The sequence below is a fragment of the Gadus morhua genome, chromosome 9, assembly GCF_902167405.1.
Source record: "Gadus morhua chromosome 9, gadMor3.0, whole genome shotgun sequence".
NCBI lineage: Eukaryota > Metazoa > Chordata > Actinopteri > Gadiformes > Gadidae > Gadus > Gadus morhua.
The window spans coordinates 17584694-17611417 of NC_044056.1; the positions used below are offsets into that span (position 1 = coordinate 17584694).

Here is a 26724-nt window from a genome sequence, read left to right on the forward strand (position 1 = left end):
GGAGACCAACTGCTAATGCTGGGAAAGCATAACAGGACACACAACTGGCTGGTCAATGATGAGTGGTATTTTATTATTTTATACATTAATGCATAATTTCTTCAACGCCTCCCAATGGCCCTTGACATTGACGGATAAAGAATGGCTTGCGATCGTAATGGCATTTTGGAAAAGCCACATTGGCTCAGATCCCAGTCACAGGGTGACGAAACCCAGCAGAGGTCGAGGACGTGTGCGCAAGTAGACAGGCCGTACCCTTCAATCCATAGCCTGCCGATAAGAAAACCTAGGAACCCTTTCTACCATAGCCCCTTTCGGAAATCCCTCTCAATCCAGGATAATTGCAATGAATGATTGAGTGATGATAGGTCAGTACAAGACAGTACAATGATTCAACGCAATATATAATGAATGCTATGCATCCACCTAAAAAGACATGACGTATATTTTGCCAGTTGTGCTGGGCAAGGCTCAATTTGTCTATAAATCATGTAATGTAAATTCTATGTTGCAATTGTTTTGCATGTCTGAAAAAGGTCATCAGAAATGGGTGTGGGGGAAGCCAAAACTTTGTCCAGCTTGAATGCATTCCCTGTTAAGTGTGACAGACGCTTAGGAAAGAGAGGGAGAAGACCCAGACACACATGCAGATGGCTGGACGATGTGGAACGATAGACAGAGAACAGGACAGTGACCCAAACCAGTAAGACCAACAGCTTGTGGACCAAACCGTTCGTCGTTAACCATTTCTTGTCCTATGAACAGAACCAAAAACTAGTTGTTAAAGTGCTACCACAACAGAGCCCTGAAGAATAAAAAGGGTCTACGAAGAGGGACACTCTTGTCAGGAGTTTTAATTCCTTCCAGTTAGGTTACCTTGGGATGCAAGATACAGAACTGCTATCCCAGTGTGCCTGTCGCACGCACGGTTGAACCCTGCCCCCAGACTACTGCCCCTTCGCTATAGTGTTCATGGATTCTACCTTTCTTTCCCCTCTGCTCTCTCCATCACCCCTTGTTGTGGTCGTCTCCACCTCCCTTCCTTGCTATCCACAGGCAGGCCCTACTCTTTAGTTTTCCCCCAGCTTGAGCCGGGCAAACGCGTTGGCCATCTGCAGGGCCTCCTGCACACAGAGCGTGTTCCTGCCCGTGGCCTGGGCGGACATGTCCTTGCCACCGCCTTTACCGTCCAGCAGGGGGCAGAGCTCCTGGACCCACTCGCTGGCCTTCAGGCCGAGGCTGGCGGCTTTCTGGGGAAGAGAGAGAGGACAGGTGGTGGAGGAGGATACCGCGACATGCATCCACTGCCTGGACATAAGGCCATCGTTCAACTCCCACTATGTGACTCTTTTTGTGTGACTGCAGAAGTCTGTGCTGGGTTCCAATATCCATACTATCCGTACATACTAGCCTTAATTTGAGTATGTAGGGCGTTCCAATTCAGATCGGGCGAAAATAAGTGTACTGAAAGGAGCCGGATGGTGTACTCAAAACGGATCGATGTAGACTTTTCATACTCAACGGCAGCCATCTTCGCTACGTAGCGGAAGAGGGCGGAGCTAGGCTGAGCCAAAGTCGGCGCATTTTCCACATAGCCTGCATTAATAGTAATTTTCTTGTTTTTATAGCTTTTATAGCTTTTTATAGCTGCTAGGTGTAAAGAGTTCACCGTTCAAAGCTGCGGGATATTATTGCGGGGGAGGAGCCGCGGCGGCGGTCATGATCGTAATTTCCGGTTAGTGAACCATAGAGTATTCCATTTGGAACACTGACATCTGAAAATTAGCAAACTTAGTGAGTACGGATAGTGTACTACGTTTAAGTGTACTCATGGAGGTATGGATATTGGAACACAGCACAGGACTTCTATCGAGCATATCAACTTAAGTTGTATGCAAATAACCCCCCCCTGATGACGCAATTGCCCCGGGCGTTTCCCTTCTCTCTAAAACCGATCTCCTCTGTGGAGAAAAGGTGACAGCTGCAATGACAATGGTAGATGGAGAGTGAGTCAAATCGACCCTGCCGAACGTTGACAGTGTGAAGGTGTTTCAGCAGTGTGAAGGTGTTTCAGCAGTGTGGTGGTGTTTCAGCAGTGTGGAGGTGTTTCAGCAGTGTGAAGGTGTTTCAGCAGTGTGAAGGTGTTTCAGCAGTGTGGAGGTGTTTCAGCAGTGTGGAGGTGTTTCAGCAGTGTGAAGGTGTTTCAGCAGTGTGGTGGTGTTTCAGCAGTGTGGAGGTGTTTCAGCAGTGTGAAGGTGTTTCAGCAGTGTGAAGGTGTTTCAGCAGTGTGAAGGTGTTTCAGCAGTGTGAAGGTGTTTCAGCAGTGTGAAGGTGTTTCAGCAGTGTGAAGGTGTTTCAGCAGTGTGGTGGTGTTTCAGCAGTGTGGAGGTGTTTCAGCAGTGTGAAGGTGTTTCAGCAGTGTGAAGGTGTTTCAGCAGTGTGAAGGTGTTTCAGCAGTGTGAAGGTGTTTCAGCAGTGTGAAGGTGTTTCAGCAGTGTGAAGGTGTTTCAGCAGTGTGGAGGTGTTTCAGCAGTGTGAAGGTGTTTCAGCAGTGTGAAGGTGTTTCAGCAGTGTGAAGGTGTTTCAGCAGTGTGGAGGTGTTTCAGCAGTGTGAAGGTGTTTCAGCAGTGTGGTGGTGTTTCAGCAGTGTGAAGGTGTTTCAGCAGTGTGAAGGTGTTTCAGCAGTGTGAAGGTGTTTCAGCAGTGTGAAGGTGTTTCAGCAGTGTGGTGGTGTTTCAGCAGTGTGGTGGTGTTTCAGCAGTGTGAAGGTGTTTCAGCAGTGTGAAGGTGTTTCAGCAGTGTGGTGGTGTTTCAGCAGTGTGAAGGTGTTTCAGCAGTGTGAAGGTGTTTCAGCAGTGTGAAGGTGTTTCAGCAGTGTGAAGGTGTTTCAGCAGTGTGGTGGTGTTTCAGCAGTGTGGTGGTGTTTCAGCAGTGTGAAGGTGTTTCAGCAGTGTGGAGGTGTTTCAGCAGTGTGAAGGTGTTTCAGCAGTGTGGTGGTGTTTCAGCAGTGTGGTGGTGTTTCAGCAGTGTGGTGGTGTTTCAGCAGTGTGGTGGTGTTTCAGCAGTGTGAAGGTGTTTCAGCAGTGTGAAGGTGTTTCAGCAGTGTGAAGGTGTTTCAGCAGTGTGGTTGTGTTTCAGCATTGTGGTGGTGTTTCAGCAGTGTGAAGGTGTTTCAGCAGTGTGAAGGTGTTTCAGCAGTGTGAAGGTGTTTCAGCAGTGTGAAGGTGTTTCAGCAGTGTGAAGGTGTTTCAGCAGTGTGAAGGTGTTTCAGCAGTGTGGTGGTGTTTCAGCAGTGTGGTGGTGTTTCAGCAGTGTGGTGGTGTTTCAGCAGTGTGGTGGTGTTTCAGCAGTGTGAAGGTGTTTCAGCAGTGTGAAGGTGTTTCAGCAGTGTGAAGGTGTTTCAGCAGTGTGAAGGTGTTTCAGCAGTGTGAAGGTGTTTCAGCAGTGTGAAGGTGTTTCAGCAGTGTGGAGGTGTTTCAGCAGTGTGAAGGTGTTTCAGCAGTGTGAAGGTGTTTCAGCAGTGTGAAGGTGTTTCAGCAGTGTGGAGGTGTTTCAGCAGTGTGAAGGTGTTTCAGCAGTGTGGTGGTGTTTCAGCAGTGTGAAGGTGTTTCAGCAGTGTGAAGGTGTTTCAGCAGTGTGAAGGTGTTTCAGCAGTGTGAAGGTGTTTCAGCAGTGTGGTGGTGTTTCAGCAGTGTGGTGGTGTTTCAGCAGTGTGAAGGTGTTTCAGCAGTGTGAAGGTGTTTCAGCAGTGTGGTGGTGTTTCAGCAGTGTGAAGGTGTTTCAGCAGTGTGAAGGTGTTTCAGCAGTGTGAAGGTGTTTCAGCAGTGTGAAGGTGTTTCAGCAGTGTGGTGGTGTTTCAGCAGTGTGGTGGTGTTTCAGCAGTGTGAAGGTGTTTCAGCAGTGTGGAGGTGTTTCAGCAGTGTGAAGGTGTTTCAGCAGTGTGGTGGTGTTTCAGCAGTGTGGTGGTGTTTCAGCAGTGTGGTGGTGTTTCAGCAGTGTGGTGGTGTTTCAGCAGTGTGAAGGTGTTTCAGCAGTGTGGTGGTGTTTCAGCCCCTGGGTGGTACCTGTGGGACTTGGCAGAGGCAGATGATCTTCCCTGCGTCGGGGTCCACGGTGAACAGCATGGCGGAGGTCTCCGGGGAGTGGGTCTTCAGCAGCTTCAGAGACTCGTTCAGCGCCTGGTGGTGGTGGTGGTGGTGGTGATGGTGGTGGTGGTGGTGGTGATGGTGGTGGTGGTGGTGGTGGTGGTGGTGGTGGTGGTGGTGGTGAGGAGTGTCAGAGGGAGGAGCGGGGGAAGGAGTTGTGTGGTAAATGTAGGAGAAAGAGAGGAGCCAGAGAGCGCGAGCAATACGTCAAGGTCAGTGGTAATGAAAACGGAAACTTAATTCATCTCCATGGCAACAACACAGTTAGTCAATCCGTTCTCTGCTGGAGCAAGAGTGGAGAATGTAAATAGTTTGAATAATTTAAATAGAAACGCACCAGCGCAGATAGATTCTGTTAAGCTGAATGTTTGGACTACAAATGGTATTATAATATAAAGACCTGATTAATGGTTAGCAGACATGGTGTTAGTAGACATAAGTGACGGCATTACAGCCTCCACCTGAAGACACTTGAAAGAATGATCAATTAGAAAAATCATTGGGGATTCATCTAGTCATCCCCACCTACAGCTTACAGCAGGGGTTTTGAAACCAATAATTCTGATAAATTTCGGAAATTGGCCCAAAATAAGTTAACAGCCGTTTAAGGCGGGCCCGAATACATCATTACAAGTCCTTAGGTTTTCCAAAACAACAACAAATATTATTGAGTCCACTGCTGCAGAATCACGTCAACTGATAGATTTTCCATTTCCTTCTGGTGATATTTTAATAATGCAACAAGCAAAACAACAAATCAAAAAGCGCTGCCCCAGCCCAACACTGTGCAGTTTGAGTGTGGAGTTTTACCAGTGAGGGAAGGATAATAGTTCAAATTGAACATTACTAGTGATTCAAGGCTTGTATGTCTTTCAATAAAACATACTGAGAAAGTATGAATATACCCTGAACTTTCAATTTTGAAAAACGTGTATCTTCCTACCAAGTTGCACTTGCCCCATGTACTTATATTATAGCCCTACTGGACCGTGAACGAAAGAACCCCAATCAAAACTTATCACAAAACAATGTTGCATAAACGCCACATAGCATCATGCCAGACTTGGAATAAGCCCTTGGGTTCAAAGCAGCAAAACAATCCATTAAATGGGTCCCATAAATAGTAAATGGGCCGAAATTGCCTTGCTGCATATGTGGCGTGGTATGGGCCCCAATTAATGTCTTGTTGAATTAAGAATAATGAGAGCTGAGCTTTGTCCTGGAACAGAACATCAGGAGGTAACTCTGAAGGACCTGTGGTGACTCACTTTGGCAGAAGCCCCGCTCTCCATCTCCAGGACCAGCAGCGGCTGGTTGGGGTGGCTGTCAATCATCTCCTTGGTCTTGTCCAGCACTCTCTTCTGGACGTCAGCCTTGCTGGCGCGATCCAGGTCGTCCATGGTCTTCTTCAGGCCCTTGAGTCCTTCCCTCATCTCGTCCTTCTGCCACTGGGAGATCACTGCGGTGCCCAGAGCCTGAGGGCGGAGACACAGGCATCAGAGGTCCACGATGAGGAGCAGGACTGGGGTACAGGGGCTGGTCATTACTGTGGCCCATTAACCACTCTGGCTGTCACCACATGTCATCATCCTCTAGTTTCCTCTCTGATGCCCAAGGAACCGCTTCAAACAGAACAACACTGTGTAGCCATGGTTTCCCATTACCGCTGGATCTTCCAGGAAATGTTTCTCACCATGCAGATCAGCCCCCACAGTGTTAAACTATATTTGCAAGCCTCAGGGGGCCATTCTGGACAACTTATTGTGTGCCTTACAAAATATGCATCGCCAAAAAAAGCCAATGTGGAAAATCTACAAGAATGACTACAATACATGTCATGTGTACCACCACCCAGGGCGTACCTCTGTCATGTCAGCGATCTCCTTCTGCACGTCCTTGTTGGGGGCGGTTTGGGCCTTCACGGTGTCTCCCAGGGCCGACAGGGACTGACGCAGAGCATCGGCCTTCCTCTGGGCCTGGAGAACGGACCCCATGGGGGGAGCGGTGGACAGAGAGAAGGGGGAGTAGGGGGAGGCATGAGGGAGGAGGAGGAGGGTTGTGGTGGATGCCGGTAATGGCCAGGGATAAAGTGCTTTTTCGACAGGAAATCAGTATGCTTAACCCAGGTGTTTATCATAGTGGAATTCCGTGTGGGATTATGAAAAAAAGGACTGAATGGGAGAACAGGTCACATCATTTGATTCCTTCTTCCCTCCAAAAAACGGAACACAACAGATAAGGACATGTGACAATGATCCAGGCAGCAACAATGGATCATTGTCACACAATGATCCATTGTGTGACAGTCCAATGTTCATTTAGTCTTGGTTTGCTTATATGGACACTGCCTGAATTCCATTACCTGCAATATCTATCTTATCTTCACATGTTTAGGGAAGAAGGAAGCCGTTACATCTTGAGACGTATTGGGGGAAAAGACGCATGCCTGTAGCTAAAGACCCATGACAGAGGCATCTACTCACATGGCCCGGCCACAGATGGACCAATATGGGGTCAGAACAGTGTCATTAATAATGAATGCACAGAGAAGGAATCACAAATGCATTTTGTGATTTATATATAAATTACTCTCTTCTCACAAATACATTTCAATGCGCACACATTATTAATGAGACTGTTCTGACCCCATAGACCAAGCAGAACACGAGCACTTTTAAATTTATCCCTCTGAGTGCTCCATTCCACTGCACAACTTTCCAAGTGCATTGACGCACGAGAAGCAGCGTCCTCAGGCACACGGGCAGCTGTGCCCGCCTCTGCTGTCATGCAGCGAACACTGAGAAACTGAGACGGAGTTTCTTTCCCGAGGCCATCAGGACTGTAAACACTGATCCAACGGGGCCCCCAACCAAGTCACACACGGTGTTCAACTCATGCACACACGCAGACTACCTCAATTTAATGATTATTACTCCCTCTACTTTACAGAATACCTATATTTTTTGTTTATTGCACATTTTTAATTTCTAAACTGTTCCAAATTTGTTATTCTATATAGGACTAATTGTTTCAACTGTTATTTTAATTCTTATTTTTATTCTATTGGCCATCCTATTTGAATACTTCATATTTTGAATGTTGCACCATCTCTGCAGGCCCTGCCCCTTTTCATTCCACTGCATTCCTGGTATATGCATGTGACCACTAAAACTCTTGAACCCCGAGTCGTGTTCTGACCTTGTGCGCCTCGGCCCCGGTCACCCCCACGATGCGGCGGATGCCCTTAGCGATGGCCTCCTCGGAGACGATGACGAAGGGCGCGGCGTGTGCCGAATTTAGCAGGTGACTGAAAAGGGGGGAGAGGGAGAGAAAGGGGGAGCCGGGGAGAGAGAGAGAGAGGGGGAGCCGGGGAGAGAGAGAGAGGGGGGGAGACGGTGAGGGAGATTCATTTTTTGATAATTCACCGTTGCTAAGCATATAATTACCGCCGTCAAGGAAAGTAGATTTTTTTCTTCTATCGTATTACTCTGCAAGTAGTCCGGTAACTTATCAACCCCAGCGTCCTCGGTTGCTAAGCGACGTCAACGTCTCTGGCAGACTATTTCTCGGCTGATCAACACTACGAATGCTGGTAACAAGTAAATTGTAAAAAGACACACCGTGTGAAGTTGTTGTTTTCACCGTCATGCGAAGGTGTTCAGTAAAATTAATAAATAAAAAGCGATCTGTTTTTCTGCCTAAGCCCTAGTTGAAATAAATTTGATGTTGAATGTTGATGGCGCAGTTGGTGAAATATAAAGATTGATTTCATACAAATCATAAAAGCCTCTCCCTATGTCAATGTGTGTGCTTGTATCCGAGGTGCGTGTGTGCGTTCACGGGGGGTTCTTGATTGACAGATTTTCGAATATTATTCGAATACTTCTCAGCGAATACTGAATCGTATTTTTGCCAGAAATCCTCATCCCTATTAGAGGAATGATGGATGTCTTGAGCGCTGTCGTCTCCTCCTTCCGCCATGATTCCAACTTCAAGAAACTTAAAAACATTATGTTGTAGGCTACACAGTGCACCTGCGCGGCAACTTCAGGAGACTCGGATGAAGCGCTGGGAAGGATTTAAGCACACGGTTTCCACACCGCGGGCGCGGTTATCCACCGAGATAATAATAATAATAATAATAATCCAGTAATAACGGTAATTGTTATTGACAACATTTTTATCGGGGTTTACCTTCACACCGGTAAGCGTTACATCCCTAGTGTGAGGGAGTGAATAGGTGAGAGATAAAGAGTAGATCAGGAGAAAGCCTGTCAGCGTTAAAGAGTCAGAGGGAGACAGGAGATAAAAGAGGGCTGCTGTAGAACACTCTCTGCTAGCTTTCAGACAGGGCTGGGGGTTCTCACTCTCATATCCCCATGGGGAGGAGGAAATAAATCGGTTGACTAACAGCGGGAGACCGAGGTTGACTGGTGCGTAGACTCATTCAAACTGGTTATTGGTATGGACAGATTTACACAGATGTACACTTGCTTGTGGTCTGAAGAGGCAGAAAACCAACAAGTATTCATTACAATTAAAATATCGCCAAATGTTACCTGAAGTCATTACCCTCTATTGCTCCATTGCGCAAAGCACTCACCAAAATGTAAACACAAAAACACATTAAGAACGACGAAAGCTTCTAGACTCACGTTCCACCGCAGAACTCGATAGAGGTCAGGGAGCCGGCTGCACTGTTTGGGTCGGCCAGCAGGTCCTGCACCGGGATCCCAATGGAGACCACTCGCACCGGGTCAGGGTAGGTCTCGTCAAACACGGCACGCAGACCCTGGATGGCCTTGGCTTCAGCCAACGTGGCATTCATTGCATACACAGGCTGGAAGACACACACACACACACACACACACTTCATTTTTTGGGCTGGGAAACAATGTTGATGCGGAGGGGAGGAAAATCACAATTCTACAGCATGTCCCTTTCAGAAAATGTATTTAAATAAAACGCTTGTTGGTTGGTAACTTTTAGATAACAGGCCAATAGTCCTCTGCAACAAAAATAACATAATTCATATATCCTGCAATATGCAGCTGTAAAGCCCCTCTCAGACCTCCCTCGTAGACCCCGCAGCATGCAAGGTCCCATCACTCGTTCACGGCCTCATTACACATGTCTGAGGCGTCTCAGCACCCCGGGGGGGGGGGGCTCACCTTGGCGTCCCGGATCATGGCGCAGGCCATCTCCTCCGTGCGGCGCACCTCCCCGGTGCTCAGCGCGCCCTTGGCGGTGAAGTCGAAGCGGAGGCGGTCGGCGGCCACCAGGGACCCCCGCTGGTCGGCCTCGCCCAGCACCCCCCGCAGGGCGAAGTTCAGGATGTGGGTGGCGGTGTGGTTGCTCATGATGGGCCGGCGGCGCGCCTGAGCGATGGCAAAAGGTTCAAAAGAAAAGGAAATGGATGTCGGATGGAGATCCACAAACAGAGCTGGAGAGAGGTCCCAGTGTTCAAGTGACAGAGGCACATTGTGTGCACCTCCGCTTACCTCGTCTATGTGCATGGTGATGGTGTCTCCGACCCTCAGCGTTCCGTACACGGTGCCGACATGCAGGACGTAGCCCCCCCGGACCTGCGTGTTCTTCACGGTGAACTCCATCCTCTGGAGACACAGGGGGGTGAGGAGCACCATCAGAGGTTTTGCCGTGACACGGCCGATGTATCCTTCACTCGAGGAACGCCTTTGTGTTAGCATGCAGAGTAATGCATTCTTGTTGGTTTGTTTACTCCAGACCTTCACTTTAAAGCATTTCCAGTAAGTGTTCTAACCAATCCCTTTTTAAATCCGCCTGGTTCTGGAGGACTTCAACTTCTCATATTCTTTTGGTGTCACTAAAAAAAAATATTAGATGGCTTCCTGAATCCCAGTGGAATGTTTCAGAGCCAGTATGTGTTGAAGCACGCCTACATCTTCGGTGTCGTCGTCGCGCAGCATGAAGCCCTCGTCGAAGCTCTGGCCGCCCTGCTCGGCGTAGAAGGACGTGCGGTCCAGCACCACGCCACACTGCTGGCCCTCGGCCACCTCCTGGCAGAAGGCCCGGTCGCGCCGCAGTGCCAGCACCGTGGCACTGAGCTGCTCGAACACTGGCCGGCACAGGGGGGCGGGGTCAGGTTAAACACTGGCCGGCATGGAGTACCAATGCACTTGGTCACCAGCATTCTACGCATAATAGGGCTGTTGGAAGGGACTTCGCTAGTAGATTAATTGCGATGCAAATTAACAAAGCCTGTGTATAGAGAGTATAGGTAGTAGGAAAAGTGATTAATAGGCTCAATTTGAGCATTCAAATTTCTTATATAATTGTATTATTACAAATAATAAGGAATGGAATTTGAATGGGATTAAAGAGGAACAGCTCTAACTCATAATGAGTTTAGTATTTAATTTGTATTTTGGTTATAGGATACATGATATTGTGAGAGAGTCTAACACCAAGCATTGTGAGTATAACATAGTAGTGAGGAGGTATTCATTGAAAACGAGTACATGCATCTTACCATATTTTCCTTGGTCGTCCGATGAATACTTGTATTTGGGGGTATCGTCCGTAGCAGGTACATTCTTGGTTCTCAGCTCCTCAATGGCGTAGATGTCCAACATGAGGTGGTCCGCATCGCCTGAACCCTTGCCCTGGGACTTCAACTGGATCACAGAGGATTACACACATACACACCTGTTAACATGGTTGTGCATGTATCTACCATTTGAGTCCCCTTTTCTCATCACCTCTTCTCAGAAGAATTTCCTCACCCAATGGTGGACTGCTTTTAATAAGAGGGTTGTCTTTAGACAGCTTGTTTCATCAAGATTCCTATCGATGCGAATCACTGCCAAAATGTTTTGATTTTAAAAGCTTTTGGATTTTGTATGAGATTTAAATTGAATTTATATTGCTCTGTTTATAATATATATATATATATATATATATTATATTAAAAATCCAAGCCATTAATATTCAAATATTATTCAAGTAGTATTCCAAGAACATGCCCAACCAATCGAGTCTGATCATGGTGGTTATGTTGTGTTTGGAGGGGTTTTGAACCCCCGAAGACTGCTGCGCTTTCTGAGGTCAGAGTTCCAGTACACATCACACAATTGGACCGATTTTTGTATCCGAAATAGTGAAGTCAAAAAAGCATATTTGAAATCGTGTATTTTTAATGCTTTAACATGAAATGCCATATTTGAATTCAAAAGATACATTAAAAACCAAGTTATTAAGATAACCTTTTGATGAAGAAATAATATTTTTTTTTTATGAATTCATTGATTCAACCCCATTTCCATACACAATATTCAAATGCTTTTAAGATAAAAAAAAAATGATGGCAGTGATTTGCGTCCATATATTCTATTCCAAATCTCATTCTGCATTATCAACCCATTTACCCCCTTTGATGCCAACAGGAAATAATTGTTTTGATGGATAATCAAAGGGGGTGCAAACAGCATCGGAAAGTCTCAGAGTAGAACAAACACGGATCGTTAACATAGATTAATGAGGCTTAAAAGTTGGTGCAAACATACAACCCGTCTTATCCGTCTGTGTTCTTCTAGAGTTATACAGAGACCGTCAGAACAAAGTTTGCAGGCAATTGCAGGTGCTGTGTAACGGCAGGTGCATACAGAGCAACTTCCGAGCGCCCGGCCAGAGAACGCTGACTCAGGGGGAAAAAGGTATGCCGGAGACAGCCTAAATTACTCTTTTGCTTCAGTTTTCTGCAAACTCTAAACTGAACAGCCACGGTCAACATTTATACATCTATGGAATGGAGTACGGAGGCTCAGGGTGTTACATCGCGTGCTCTTCACAACTCGTCGGGTGTCCTCAGTTTTAAGCCCTTCCCTTTCACTAACGGGACTATGACATACAGTGGGCCATCCTCTTTTGTTCAGTTCTCTCCCTGCCCGTCGGCCATCTCCTCACCTTGGCCTTTAGCCTCCTACCCTGATCGCCTCTCGGCCCCCCTCACCTGGGCCGCCTTCTTCTCCTCCTCAAAGGAGGGCAGGTCGATGACCATGCCCCTCTCCTCAGCGATAAGAACAGTCAGGTCCAGGGGGAAGCCATAGGTGTCGTACAGGAGCCATGCTGTGTCACCTGGGGAGAAAAAAAAAAAAAGGATTAGCCTTTCATGACTTTGTGCCTGTGTGTTGACAGCAATTCATAAATCAACTTGTAATATTGCCATGGCAGCATTAAAGGGATACTTCACTGATTCAGAACCGGCGTTCTATCATTATAAAATCGCTATTGTAATATAAAAAGTTTTTTTTCCCTCAGTCTCACCCAGTGTAAACACAATGTCCGCCATGTTTCTTCACCGCTTAGCTAGAGAACAAATTTGCAATGCGAAACAACCAAAGTGGATTTTTGAAAATCTATTGTTGGATTCGGACATTCAGGGCTATTAGTACGAGCCAGAATACAGCCAGGAAGAATTGGCAAAATAGAGGAGGAGGCTGCTGCGGCTGCAGCTGAACAAGCCTTGCCTGTTGCCGAGGACAAGGAGCCGCCGGAGCGCGCTGGTTTGCTCTGTTCGCCTATAGACACTAACACACAGTCCCTGCGCTGCAGCGAATTTCAGCAATGCCAGTTTCTTCCAGAAAAAAAGGCTGAATCTGGCGAGGGCGGGGCCGTGTGTAACCTCTCACCCAGGCTTTACACCTTATCTGAACACTTTGTATTGGATACATATTTACGGACCCAGAAGGTGAACTGGAAATGCTAGCCAAAGCCCGCCGGGAGATACATCAGAGCATAGAGTAAGTGTTGTTTTTTTACTAACACATTGGCTACAATAGTCTTGAGTCCCGGGGAACATGACAATGTAGTTATCCGAAAGTAGCCGATCTTATTGGCAGAGCATAGGCTACGTTAGCTTGAAGTCTGTGTAATGCTGTATAGGCTACTCAAGGCATAATTTATCTTGCTTTACTAATGTTGTTCTCTTTCTTTCTTACCCAGTATCGGCTTCCTGTGTGGTCCAGGCCATCAGAGCTAATTACCCAGTACAAGATGGGCAGTTCCATGGCTACCAGGAGACATCTATGCTCAAGATGAGCTGCGACTATTGACTCTAGCAAACGCACCCTACACTTTTTATTTTTGTGAATAGTTCATATTTTTTCATGAATAAAACTTCAAGTTCATGTTGGTTGTTGTGATTTGTTTACTAACCCAAGTGCTGTTATACTAAAGTGGGCCTACTGTATAAGATAAACACTTATTTCAACTGGGGAGAAAAGGTTAAGTAAAAATACTTGATATGCTGAGCTACTGTAATTAACAAATGTTTTTATGCTGTACAGTAATATACAAATGAAACGAGAGCAGAAGTCTAAACTAGTCAATGTATCACGGGGATATGTTTACACAAAGTTGGCTCGCGCTACCACTCGCGCTAGTATAATGGGTCCTTCCCCCTCCAAACGGAAACAGGTGGGCGGTGCAGCGGGCGCAATGCACTGTGGGAGTTGGAGGATTTCTTACTTTTGAGCCAGAGAGACACTTTCTGCCTTTTCTCAGGCTAAGATGAAGCGATTTCAATTTTTTTTGCACATCTATAATACATAGAATTATTTACTTCCTATAACCTTCTTAACTCCACCGGTGAAGTATCCCTTTAATTGATGTTGAGTTAGAGTGTGCTGCCAAAAATGTGCAATGTAAACATAAAACACCGGGCTAAAACTGCAAAACACAGAACACCAATGACAGATACAAGAAGTATAAATTAGGCCTTACCTGGAATGGTTTTGCTGTCTCCCAAGCTCTGGATCTTCCTATCGAGGATGCGTCGCCCCCTGGTGAGCGTTTTCAGGAACTGCGCCTCCTCCTCGTTGATGATGTCCTTCACCATGTCTGGGTCTTTCTTCAGCTCAGGGAAGGCATCACCCTGTATTAGGGGTTAATAGAGAGTCAACAACAGAGGGACTGGTCTAATTGGTCCACGCGTGCCCTGTAAAGTGCACCACGTAATGCGTCACCACTTAGGGTTGTTGTATGAAATGTGACAGATCTGGTTCCCCAAATTGAGGACTACTTAGTACCCATGATGCTACGTATAAGAAGTGTTCAGTGATTTTCTGCACAATTTACACACTATATCCTAGGATGCATGGCGGTTATCATTGACATCAGATTATTCCAATAGAGATGGTCTGGCAGATAGTTCTTCATATACTACAAAACACGCTTGTTTATGCGACCAATATATGTCACGCATATTGATTTCCGGAGCATAATTAGTGTCTGAAACTGCCTAGATACTTGTTCCCTAGTTAATTCATCATAGGGAACAGAAAATAACGGAACAAGTGAGGCAATTGAAGCAGTACAGCCAATTGGAAGGCAGTCGTTGCCATGTTTACTACATTCATGGCATACGGCCTAGAACTGAACAGACACGATTCAACAACAGGCTGGAGTAGATGGAGGGACAGATCCTCTCACCAGGGAGCTGACCACCACATCCACCAGCGTGGCGAAGAAGCCTCTCTGCGCACCCAGCTTCTCATGGGAGTAGCGCACGGCACGCCTCAGGATTCTCCTCAACACGTATCTGCAGCGACAGGGGAGATAAGGTTAATTGAACGGTTAAAAGGTCCCTTAATGATAGAGATGAATAATATTACAAAGTAGATAAGTAGGCAAGTGGGATATAGTCTTTTTAAATTTCTTCCTAAAGACTGGCGGTTGCCATTTTCCTGCACAAGGAAAATGGCAATGCTAAATATCCACAATATGCTAAATATCCACAATTATAAAATCCACAAGTTAATAAAATCTCTACATATTTGCACACATACCCGTTTTATTTATCTCGATTTCTATTTTGGAGAAAGCTTGTAACGGTGTAGATACTGATCAACTAGATGTACCACAACATTGCTAAAACCTGTTCCTGCTCACCCTCTCCCTGTGTTGTCGGGCCTACCCCCGTCAGACAGGGCGATGGTGATGGTGCGGGCGTGGTCGGCCAACACACGGTACGCCATGTCAATACCGTCCTCATCCTCGGACCCCACCTTACCAGTGTAGGCTCTGGCCCCCGTACCCTGAAACACACATCAACCATTAAGACCACCTGTCCAACAGGTCCCTTGCATGTTTCCAAATCCTCCAAAGGGTCACTGGGCTGAAAAGATGGAAGACCCCAGATTTAAAATGCTTATGCATTTGTTAGGGGAGCTTGGATTTCACCTGAGATGTTGCATAAAAAGATCACCCGGATCATGCAGATACATTTGTTTTTTAAAAAATAAGGATCACGAAAAATGTGGATGCAGTAGCATACTAAATGAGTTACACCACGTTTATCCATGAGAAGACAAACATGACAATCACTGAATAGTTATGGGGCGATAATTTGGACTTTACAAAATGTGATTTTGGTCAATGGATAATTTTAGTAATGCGACATATACATCTGCATTTTGTATTCGCTGCAGAAGGTTGTCTGTACCTTCTCAATGGCCTCGAAGTAGGGAACGAAGAGGTCAGTGTCATAGTTGGACATCTTGTTCTGCAGGACAGAGACCAGGCGCTCCAGGCCCATACCGGTGTCAATGCTCTTCTTGGGCAGAGGCTTCAGCTCCGTCTCCGACTCTCTGGAGAAGGACATAAGAGACAGGCGTTAAAGCATCACGTACTGATTGAACACAAAGAAGTTCCGTAGGGATCAAGCTACTTGAGTTTCTCAGTGGATACCACTACGAACCTGTTGAACTGAATGAACACCAGGTTCCAGATCTCCAGGACGTTGGGGTCGTCCATGTTGACCAGGTGGGAGGCGTCCCGGCCTCCGATGCGGTCGTAGTGGATCTCACTGCATGGGCCGCACGGGCCCGTGTCGCCCATCTCCCAGAAGTTGTCCTTCATGTTGCCGGGCAGGATACGGGCCTCTTCAACACTGGCAGAACAGACATAGAGAAGACAGAAGGAACCGCATGCGTTTAAAATGGTTTACACACATTGATATAACAAAGTACAAACCTGACCAAATCACAGTGATACGTGCTAATAATAATAATAGAGGCAGCCTGGTTAATGTGTGTCGTCTTCTGAAAGATGACGGTGATTAAAGCGGTCTGCTTTAATGGATCATGCTAGTGATTGCATGACTAAAGCTTTTTTCTGGCATCACTGTATGGTCAGTATACCAATGCTTATGTGAATGGCAATACAAATAAATAGATCAGGCCAGGTGCTGTAATTGATAAAGGAAGCTGGAATGTATGTTGGCCTACTTAAGATATGTGGACAAGTGGTGTAGAAAAGGAAAGATATGTATTTTGTTCGAGAAAGAGCCCCGGTGTCAAAGACACCAAGTAGAAAACCAAACAACACCGTCAGTCTCATGAGGGAACAGGCTCATATCCCAGAGGTGTAATCCCACGATATTGTGCAACTTATTTAACCTCAGAATGAGGCAGACCTTTCCGTTCCTCGAAAAGGAAAAACAAGTTTACCAATATAACCCACTGGCCTCCTGAGTACCACTGCTAAGGGGATAGCGTGACATAGTACTAGTCAGCCACCTTTAATTTAGTGTCTCAAAACTTTGATTGACAAAAGCTTACATAATATATTTAATTTATTTGAATCTTGAATCTGCATGTACTAATTAGGTATACAAACCTCAACTGACGAAATATGTCCAAATGAGCCAAAATGAATGAAATGGTAGTTAGGTATGGCTTAAAAAAATTTCAATATGCAAGGGATGACATAAATACCCAAGAGAACAATGGTTGCAATATTGTGAATCATAAAAGATGCAACTTTTTTTGGTATTCCATCTAACTGGTATTCCATCTAACTGGGCTTACCCAAGGTCGATCCAGATCTGTTTGCACTCCAAGTCAGGCTCCAGGCCTGCCTCCTCACAGCCTCCAAAGTAAGTGACATACAGACGCTCGATGGGAATGCCCAACTCCTTGGTCAGAAGCTCCAGGGCCATATCACAGGCCAGATTCTAAGCAACAGGACCAGACACAATCAGGGTAAGCAGAAATGTTTCATTATCGTACCTATACACAGCACATTAATAAAGTTGTTTGTGACTTTGCACTCCTGCACCGGATATGGCCAAGCAGCTTTAAAGTTGCCAGTCTAGGGAAATGGCCTTCTTCAACCTCCTTTCATGCAGTGAGGGCAGAAAAACAACCCCAGTGACAAAATCAAAATAATGCATTTTACCTTAAAGTAGTCTCCAAAGGACCACGAGCCAAGCATCTCGAAGAAGGTGTGATGGTAGACGTCCTTGCCCACATCGTCCAGGTCATTGTGCTTGCCTCCTGCGCGGATGCACTTCTGCGTGTTGGCAGCACGCCGGAGCCTGGCCATGGGGTGGGAAGGGTCTATGGTGTTGAGGAAGATGGGCTTGAACTAAGGAGGCATGGCAGAAAATAGGGTGTGAGCAGGGGTAGATTGGGATAATATTCACCGGTTTTCTGCCTCTAGACTTCAGGTCTACGTAAGGTTCTAACGCGGCTAATGTTGACAGTATCACTGACTGAATGCACTACTCACAAAAATGTAGGATAAAATAAGGAAACTATATTTCATCTAATATAATAGTCCCTCATGTTTCATCCTGACCTTTATTTATGGAAACAGTCAATGAGCGGATATACGATTTCTCCGAAAACTATGTTAAATATTCTTACATTCAAAAAAACATCCCCTTGAAGAGCGAGAGAAATGAGTACCTGGTTCATGCCGGCGTTGGCAAACAGCAGAGTGGGGTCATCCATGGGCACCACAGCCGACGAGTGGACATACTGGTGCTCATGGCGACGGAAGAAGTTGATGAACTTCTCACGGATCTGAGCTGCACTCAACAAAGAGTCCATTCTAGACCGACTTCCTGCACATGAACCAAGAATAAAAGACACACATGTAGGTTAAGGACCAACCTTCTGTCTTGAATCATCATAGGTCTTGACCTATTTCATCTTTACAGCCAAATACATGCCACGTGGCAATAGAGCGTGAAAGACAGGTACACCTGGTTAAACCAGCTGTATAAATCCCTGCAGTTGTCTGCTCACGGCCCAACGGCAAACAATACACGCTGTGGACCCAAAAAAAAACCGCATACACACAAATATTAAACAAATTTTAGTGAAGAAGGCCTCACAAGGCTTTAACATGATGAGGTGTGGACATTTTACGTTTATGCTTGCATGTCATTTGTGGGCTGAAAATTGCTCTCAACAATAGCACCACCCAGCTCTGGGTGGTGCTTTGGCCAAAGGCAAGGAAACAAGCACGCAGAGGAATAACCTGGGGCTGAAGAGGCAGTGGAACTTATAATTAAAACCTTTTGGAAGTTGCAGAAATACAAACCACCAACAATCTCTGAATGTCTTGGTCAAATCTCATAGGCTTTTGGTTAAACTGTCCATTGCTATCAGAAATGAATATGGAAGTGTTATAGTGCCAAAGGTCCTCAATGCAAAAAGGCATGTTGAATGACGTGAATTGAATGAGAACTTTGATGCCTGAATTGTTCTGCAGTTGAATTTGGTTGCAATAATAACATCTTAATTTCTCTGCAGGCCGTAGTCAACCAGGTTTAAATTGAGTCTTAACATTCACTATCTGGGTATCACAGGCAGAGCAAAGGATTGCAGATACATTATTGTAACCAATGGTAACAGTTGCTCTGAGGCGGCGCTTGCTCCAAGCTCTGTGGTTATGTGAAGTTATACTTTGTTGACCAACAGGACAATAGGTTTTATTTGAGTGTACTGTTGCACTTGGTTCATCTCCTCTGGTGGCTTCCACCTCCACACAATCCCACCACCACCAGGCACATAAACAGTTGAAATAGTGCAATAGTGGATCGGCAATCCATTCCTCTTCCTGTGATGACCGGATAGTGAATGTGATACCCGGATGAAGATGATATTTTAACAACCAAGTCCAACAAAAATTCACGTAATTCAACTTGCCATTTTGCTTTGAGGACATTTGGCCCCATTAATGATTTCCAACACAAGGGGGATAATGGTGTACTGTTCAGTAACCAACCTGGCCATTGACAACGATGTACGCAACGTGAATGCTAAACTGCTGAGTGGAATACTAGCGGTATTACTAGTTGTAGTGGTGGCAGTTGAGCCCCTTCATGTCTGGAACCATTTTCAAAGCTAACAGATGAAAAACAGCCCTGTGTCCCTCTGGTAACAACAAAACAACCCTAGTGGCAGCCTCCGGAAAAGTAATAGTGCCCTGGGAATGCCTCCCTTCAACGTGTTATATTTGTTTAACAGATAACAGGTGCAGCTACAACTGCAGTCACACGTTACAGAAGCATTATTGACAACCCTTAAGTTGTCATAATATAAATGACACCGTGACAGATAAACGGAGAGGACCAATGGTCTTCAATGTAATCAATCACACTTGCATTTTAATTAAACTATTAAAAATAAAAATAAAAATGTATAAAAGTGCTCGTTCCAGTTATAACATCCAACCAGATTTTAACAGTGGCAATCTTATAATAACCATACATCACTGGTAGTCCAGTTAGCAAGTGAATTAGCCGGTCATGCTAGCCAGTCTGTCAGGTTATACTTGCCTTCTGAAAAGGCTATGTTAAACTAAATTGCCATTTGACAGGGCAGCATTTATTGGATAATGACGCGATAATAACGTGATATGCATGTTACAATGCTATTACTCACACAAGTTGATGTTCTCGTAGAATGGTGCAGTAACAGCTTCAGCCACGCTGGTGAAGTGACAAGGAAAATGAAGAGAGAGAACACGCCCAATGCCCACCAGCCCTCGCTATTGGTGTAGTTTCACCAGCATAGTGGTCAAACGTAAGCTCTATACAACGCAACGTCAATCCAATTCGAGCCCGCCGCCTGGTTTAGTCGCATAGCTTTGGCTGATGCAATGAAAAAGACAAATCGATGACATTAAAAAATATATTTTTTTGTTCAGTAGATGATGTCATAACATTGGACATGGAGCATGGAGCTAATACTTTTATTAAACAATGTTTTCACTATAAGTGAAAAGTGTCCAACTGTACTTTGTGGCTGATGCAATGAGAATAGGTCATTGTTAAAGGAAAAATCACCCATTACTAGAGCTGTTTTATACAGTCTTGCTTTGTATCTATGTTATATGCATATATTATTGACTATCTGGGTATCACAGGCAGAGCAAAGGATTGCAGATACATTATTGTAACCAATGGTAACAGTTGCTCTGAGGCGGCACTTGCTCCAAGCTCTGTGGTTATGTGAAGTTATACTTTGTTGCCCAACAGGACAATAGGTTTTATTTGAGTGTACTGTTGCACTTGGTTCATCTCCTCTGGTGGCTTCCACCTCCACACAATCCCACCACCACACGGCACATAAACAGTTGAAATAGTGCAATAGTGGATCGGCAATCCATTCCTCTTCCTGTGATGACCGGATGGTGAATGTGATACCCGGATGAAGATGATATTTTAACAACCAAGTCCAACAAAAATTCACGTAATTCAACTTGCCATTTTGCTTTGAGGACATTTGGCCCCATTAAAGGTTGGATAGGTGATTTGCTTTTTAGGCCATTTTTGCAAAATTACTTGAAATCCTTATCATAACCCGCTTACAGCCACTGAGTTAGAAGTACTGACATGAAAATTAAACAAGTCAATCATCTGTGGAACGGGCAGTTAGAAGTACTGACATGAAAATTAAACAAGTCAATCATCGGCAGGGCTCGAAAAACTCCAGCCAATCATTTCCATTGCCACCGAGTTGCATTGGACAGTAAGTACGTCAATCAAACGGTCGTACTGCACTCCCCATCCCCCGCGCCCCGCGCGCGACCCCTTCGTGCAGTACTCGTGACCCAGAGCTCGTGACCCAGAGCAAGCTCCTGTTTGTTGTTATCCTGCGGTAGCTACTGGAACTAGTTAATCCACATTTGGACCTAGCAGTAGAAGACAATTTCCATGGCAGACAAGACGCCACCATCCCCACCACCACCACCACCACCACCAGCAAAGAGAAGGAAAACTCTTTTTCAGAGAGTAATTGATAATAAAAACGCTGAAAGAGAAAAACTGAAATCAAGAATAATCCTAGGCGCTGCTTTCGAACGTTGGCGGCAACTGAAGGACGAGAAGGGTCTAAAAACCGATGCTTGTGTGGCGGTTGACCTAGTTTCAAAGTTTATACCGTTTATACTCGGTAATACCGGTGTGGAGACGAGTGTATTACTCGGTGTGAAAATGTCCACACCGCGGCAACCCTAGTGAAAACCAGGACTTCCAATACAATTATATGAAACAAACATACATTTTCTAAAAATAGTAATGATTTATGTGACCGTTTAATGTTTATAACATCTGGTCCAACCATAGCAGCGAGAACGTATTCTCAGCAGGGGGTGCTGGGAAAAAAAAAAACTCAGCCTGCACTAGACTCGCAACTCGTTACATTGATAAAAAAAGATGTATAGCAGCGCAGCTCAATTACACCAGTGCATGCGCGGACAGTTGAAAATCGATCGTTCACATCCAGCTGCTCACAGAACAAGTTTAGCGCACCACCGCTACCCTCACACTTTTTCATATAACCTTTTTTCAGCACTAGGTCATATGAGCATTAAATAAATGCTGCGTCTCAAAATGCCTTGGACAGCAGCGAGGATGACTCGCTTTGCCACGGGCCGAAACAGTTCGGAGCGACCACAGCCAGAGCGAACACAGCGGGGCAGAGGAGTGTCAGGAATAGTCTTTGGTGTACACATCAGTACGGCCTATTTGCACTACTGTTTAGTGGCAATGCAGTGTCTTATTCTATGCCTTTTTATTTTCGTATATTATTTCAATGAATACAATTTATTTATTCATAAAAAACGGATCTGGTCTTCAAATCTTTTTGTCCAAATATAGGTCGTCTTACAATGGGGTTTGTGTTTATATTCGGACCAATACGGTACAGCGGGCGCTCACATGACGTTAAGCATTTCCTGGTACATAATGTGACGCTTCAGAACCTAAAATCCCGTTTCTCCCCGTTGACACGACAACACATAACCGGCGTTTTCAGAAATCTCCACTTTTGCCGGAGTTTTTAGAAATGATCGTTTTCTGTGATAAGACAGGGCCTCGGACAGGGGGTGTTGCAGCACCCCCAGCACTCCTACTTCCCGCGGTACTAGGTGCAACTTACAGCTGAATGTAGTGCCATGTTGTTAAACGAAAACCTACGCTAGCCTGGCTCGCTCTCGCGCATCTCTGTTCGCGCTCGTGCATGATTGCGCGTCCAGGTACTTGGAATGGGTGGAGTCAGAGTCAGCGTTGAAGGAGAGGGGGTAGGACCATTTGAGTTGTGTATTTTCAAAATCTGCTGGCGTTTCGCAAATCACCTACCCAACCTTTAATGATTTCCAACACAAGGGGGATAATGGTGTACTGGTCAGTAACCAACCTGGCCATTGACAACGATGTACGCAACGTGAATGCTAAACTGCTGAGCGGAATACTAGCGGTATTACTAGTTGTAGTGGTGGCAGTTGAAAACCCTTCATGTCTGGAACAATTTTCAAAGCCAGCAGATGAAAAACAGCCCTGTGTCCCTCTGGTAACAACAAAACAACCCTAGTGGCAGCCTCCGGAAAAGTAATAGTGCCCTGGGAATGCCTCCCTTCAACGTGTTATATTTGTTTAACAGGTAACAGGTGCAGCTACAACTGCAGTCACACGTTACAGAAGCATTATTGACAACCCTTAAGTTGTCATAATATAAATGAAACCGTGACAGATAAACGGAGAGGACCAATGGTCTTCAATGAAATCAATCACACTTGCATTTTAATTAAACTATTAAAAATAAAAATAAAAATGTATTAAACTGCTCGTTCCAGTTATAACATCCAACCAGATTTTAGCAGTGGCAATCTTATAATAACCATACATCACTGGTAGTCCAGTTAGCAAGTGAATTAGCCGGTCAAGCTAGCCAGTCTGTCAGGTTATACTTGCCTTCTGAAAAGGCTATGTTAAACTAAATTGCCATTTGACAGGGCAGCATTTATTGGATAATGACGCGATAATAACGTGATATGCATGTTACAATGCTAATACTCACACAAGTTGATGTTCTCGTAGAATGGTGCAGTAACAGCTTCCAAACACAGCTTCAGCCACGCTGGTGAAGTGACAAGGAAAATGAAGAGAGAGAACACGCCCAATGCCCACCAGCCCTCGCTATTGGTGTAGTTTCACCATCATAGTGGTCAAACGTAAGCTCTATTGGATACAACGCAACGTCAATCCAATTCGAGCCCGCCGCCTGGTTTAGTCGCATAGCTTTGGCTGATGCAATGAAAAAGACAAAACGATGACATTAAAAAATATATTTTTTTGTTCAGTAGATGATGTCATAACATTGGACATGGAGCATGGAGCTAATACTTTTATTAAACAATGTTTTCACTATAAGTGAAAAGTGTCCAACTGTACTCTGTGGCTGATGCAATGAGAATAGGTAATTGTTAAAGGAAAAATCACCCATTACTAGAGCTGTTTTATACAGTTTTGCTTTGTATCTATGTTATATGCATATATAATTGATATTTGAGATAATATATATTTAATATATAATAGAACGCATGCTAGTACTAGTTACGAATTTGCCAATTAATTTTGTTTTGTTTTTTCAACCCATTCATTAGTTTTCGCTCGTCTGTAACTATATCTAAACAATTGTGTTGACTAAATTAATAAAGTAATATACCTAATGTTCAATACGTTTGAACCATTGCGGTGCCAAACCAGTCGGAACCGTTTTCGTGTATTATGTTTCACCCGGGACATATTTTGAGGTAGAGCAAATGTAGTTGCTTTCCTCTACCACGCTGAGGAGATACTTCAGTCTTTAGTTTACCATGCCGACTGACACAAAAAGAGTACGAGGCCCTGAAGTGTCACAAAGTTTGTCTAGGTTTATCTGCAAACCAGAAACAACTTTGCCCTCGGATGGCACAAGAGCAGATGGTAGAAATCGTGATCAAGTGGATGTCCGACCGGTTTTTGTCCGTTGTGGACTTGTAAGCCAGGCAAAGGGCTCAGCATACATCGAGGCTGGAAACACGAAGCTGATTTGTTGTGTTTACGGCCCAAAGGAAACGGAGCGAAAGGATGAGACGGACATGAAATGCGGGAGGTATGATAACATGACTTAAACAGCTAATACTTTAATAATTTCTTTGTTGGGATGTCTTTTTGTGTTGTAAGCGTTTCATCATACTGGGTCCCGACAATATTATGTTGTGGTCTACTTGTCAAATAAATTGTTATGATAATAATATTTAACTATGAGCTAGTTTAGGAATTAATGCTTTGACTTTTTTGTACCATCAAATGTGGTTTGCAGGTTGTTCGCCGACATGCGATTTGCCCCATTCTCCTGCCCAGAAAGGGGCTCCTGGATACAGGGTAGTCAGGAGAAGGACCTGTCCCTGATGGTACTGGAGAGTCTGCAGCCAGCGGTGTGCCTCCATAAGTACCCCCGTTCACAGATTGACGTCAATGTAATGGTCCTCGAGAACAACGGTTCAGCCTTGGCCCATGCCATCACATGTGCATCCCTGGCCCTGGCCGACGCAGGGATTGAGATGTATGACCTGGTGCTCGGCTGCTCTATTCGACAAGATGGTGCCTCATATCTGATTGACCCTACATTCCTGGAAGAGAGCGGAAGCAACTGGGCAAGTGGGGAGAACCAGGGAAGCCTGACGGTGTCTTTTCTCCCCAGCTTGAATCAGATTTCTGGCCTCCAGTCCGATGGAGAGATGGGTGAGGAGACTCTAACAGCAGGAGTGCGTACATGCATTGAGGGATGCTATAAACTCTACCCTGTGATCCAGCAGGCGCTGGTCAAGGCTGTGCGTGGGGCAGCCCCACCCCCTTCAGAGAGCTGAGGGGCAAACACAGTTCTGTTGTCCTCGTCCTCCAGTTGTGCTTTAAAAAAAATGGTTTATTCGTGATGTATTTCATGTAGTTTCATTTCTGAACTTTGTCTCTTTTTCTTTAACCAATATACTTTTTAAAATATTATCTGGCACTTCGATAGATTAAAAATGAAGTACATTCTGTATGAAATATGTCTTGCCATCAATACATCGTAACACATTATCCCATATCCCATTATTGATTTGCATAAAACATTGAAATTGGTTATCTTGTTGACATGATCCCTATTTGATGCCAATAACATGGTTCAGCGTTGCTTCTCTTGGGTCTCTATCCAAGTCCATGGTTCAAATGTACTCTTAGAAATGGTCATGGACTTAATTGTTTTTATTGCAGACAAATGAGTAACCACAACCAATATGAATATCACCTTGATATTCATTAAAATACAGTGTCAATATAAGCCAATTTTCAAAATAACAAAATGCATATAATTGTAAAATATACAATATTTTTCAATTGTCTGCTACACCTGGGAGGTGTGTTAAATTGTATTTACAGTTGAGGGTTTTATGTAGCAGAAGAGGCAGTTGACACTGCAAAATAGATTGAATACATTGTTCAATATAAATGGTATTTTATACCTTTTGGGGTAATTATATAACAGCTATTGCTTCAACTTTGATTTATTTTGGCCCAACCAAGCCTTGATGAATGTAAAGTAAAAAATAATGCAGGCAAGACCTAACACTGCAGGTAAGATAATAGTTATCTTTTCTTTCTCATGTGTTATTCGGCACGAACAAACATACAGATAAGAACTAAGCTACCAGATATCACATAGGATGGTATTCTCGAGGCTGAGCTGCAAAAAGTAACCAGATAGGGAAGGGTTCCGGGAAGTTTAAACATTTTGTGCAAAAGATGTAGCAACTTGCACCCAATATCATTCCTTTCTCTAAAACTGCCTCGCTCAACAACCCATACACAAACAAACTAACCATTCGACTAATTAACTAACTAGACAATTTACCTACCTACTGTGTGGATGTCTGATATACGATCTGCCACCAGGTGGCGACATGAAACTAATACTCCATTGTAGCCTACACATACATTTTCAAATAGATTTTATTTGTAGGCCTTTATAACAGTTAGCGTATTTAGGCCATACATGTACTGTATAACCCCTAACGAAATCGCCCCAATTCAAAGAATTTAAATTGTGGATTATATCTTTAAGTAGGTTACATCTATTCATTCACAGCATTTCAGCTTTAGTGGCTCAGATGTTTGTAAAGTAAAGAATTTAGGCTTAGAAATTTACCATTCACGGCAGCTCAGCTGCCACACGTAACTTCGTTATGGCAACCGCTGCAAGTGTACTTTTTGTGTACACTTGCAGCGATCCTAATCTAGCTTTGTGTAAACGACCTTCTTGTGGAACTCATAAACTCGTAAACAACGTGATATGTGATTACATTGTATAGATTAACCTCATCCCAGCGTCCCGCTCATATCACAGGAACCATTTAATCAATCATTTCGGGGGTTCTGGTGTTTGGTTTGGTTCAGCGATGGCATCGTCAATATTAGTTTATCGACCATTTCAACCACCAT

General features: G+C 44.7%; 2 protein-coding genes across 3 annotated transcripts; one reads left to right on the top strand and one right to left on the bottom strand.

Moving 5' to 3' along the window:
- Positions 1 to 45: 45 nt before the first annotated feature.
- On the bottom strand, positions 46 to 23387 carry aars1 (alanyl-tRNA synthetase 1). 2 transcript variants are annotated; one of them, XM_030366601.1, is made up of 21 exons: positions 23279 to 23378; positions 19862 to 19908; positions 17876 to 18033; positions 17364 to 17552; positions 16994 to 17139; positions 15883 to 16074; positions 15628 to 15772; positions 15075 to 15220; positions 14616 to 14724; positions 13908 to 14058; positions 12136 to 12260; positions 10657 to 10801; positions 10067 to 10242; positions 9647 to 9760; positions 9317 to 9523; positions 8801 to 8985; positions 7344 to 7452; positions 6008 to 6121; positions 5414 to 5620; positions 4065 to 4178; positions 46 to 1250 (listed from the first exon to the last, which is right to left on the bottom strand). In XM_030366601.1, the coding sequence occupies exons 3-21, from the start codon at positions 18017 to 18019 to the stop codon at positions 1071 to 1073; spliced, it is 2898 nt and encodes a 965-aa protein (XP_030222461.1). In that variant the 5' UTR covers positions 18020 to 18033; positions 19862 to 19908; positions 23279 to 23378; the 3' UTR covers positions 46 to 1070. The 2 variants fall into 2 exon arrangements, with proteins under 2 accessions (XP_030222461.1, XP_030222462.1); XM_030366602.1 differs by lacking the exon at positions 19862 to 19908 and having other exon boundaries at positions 23279 to 23387.
- A 608-nt stretch (positions 23388 to 23995) lies between these two features.
- On the top strand, positions 23996 to 25326 carry exosc6 (exosome component 6). The gene is made up of 2 exons (XM_030366603.1): positions 23996 to 24355; positions 24566 to 25326. Exons 1-2 carry the CDS (start codon positions 24078 to 24080, stop codon positions 25110 to 25112), a joined length of 825 nt encoding a protein of 274 aa, XP_030222463.1. The 5' UTR covers positions 23996 to 24077; the 3' UTR covers positions 25113 to 25326.
- Positions 25327 to 26724: the final 1398 nt, after the last annotated feature.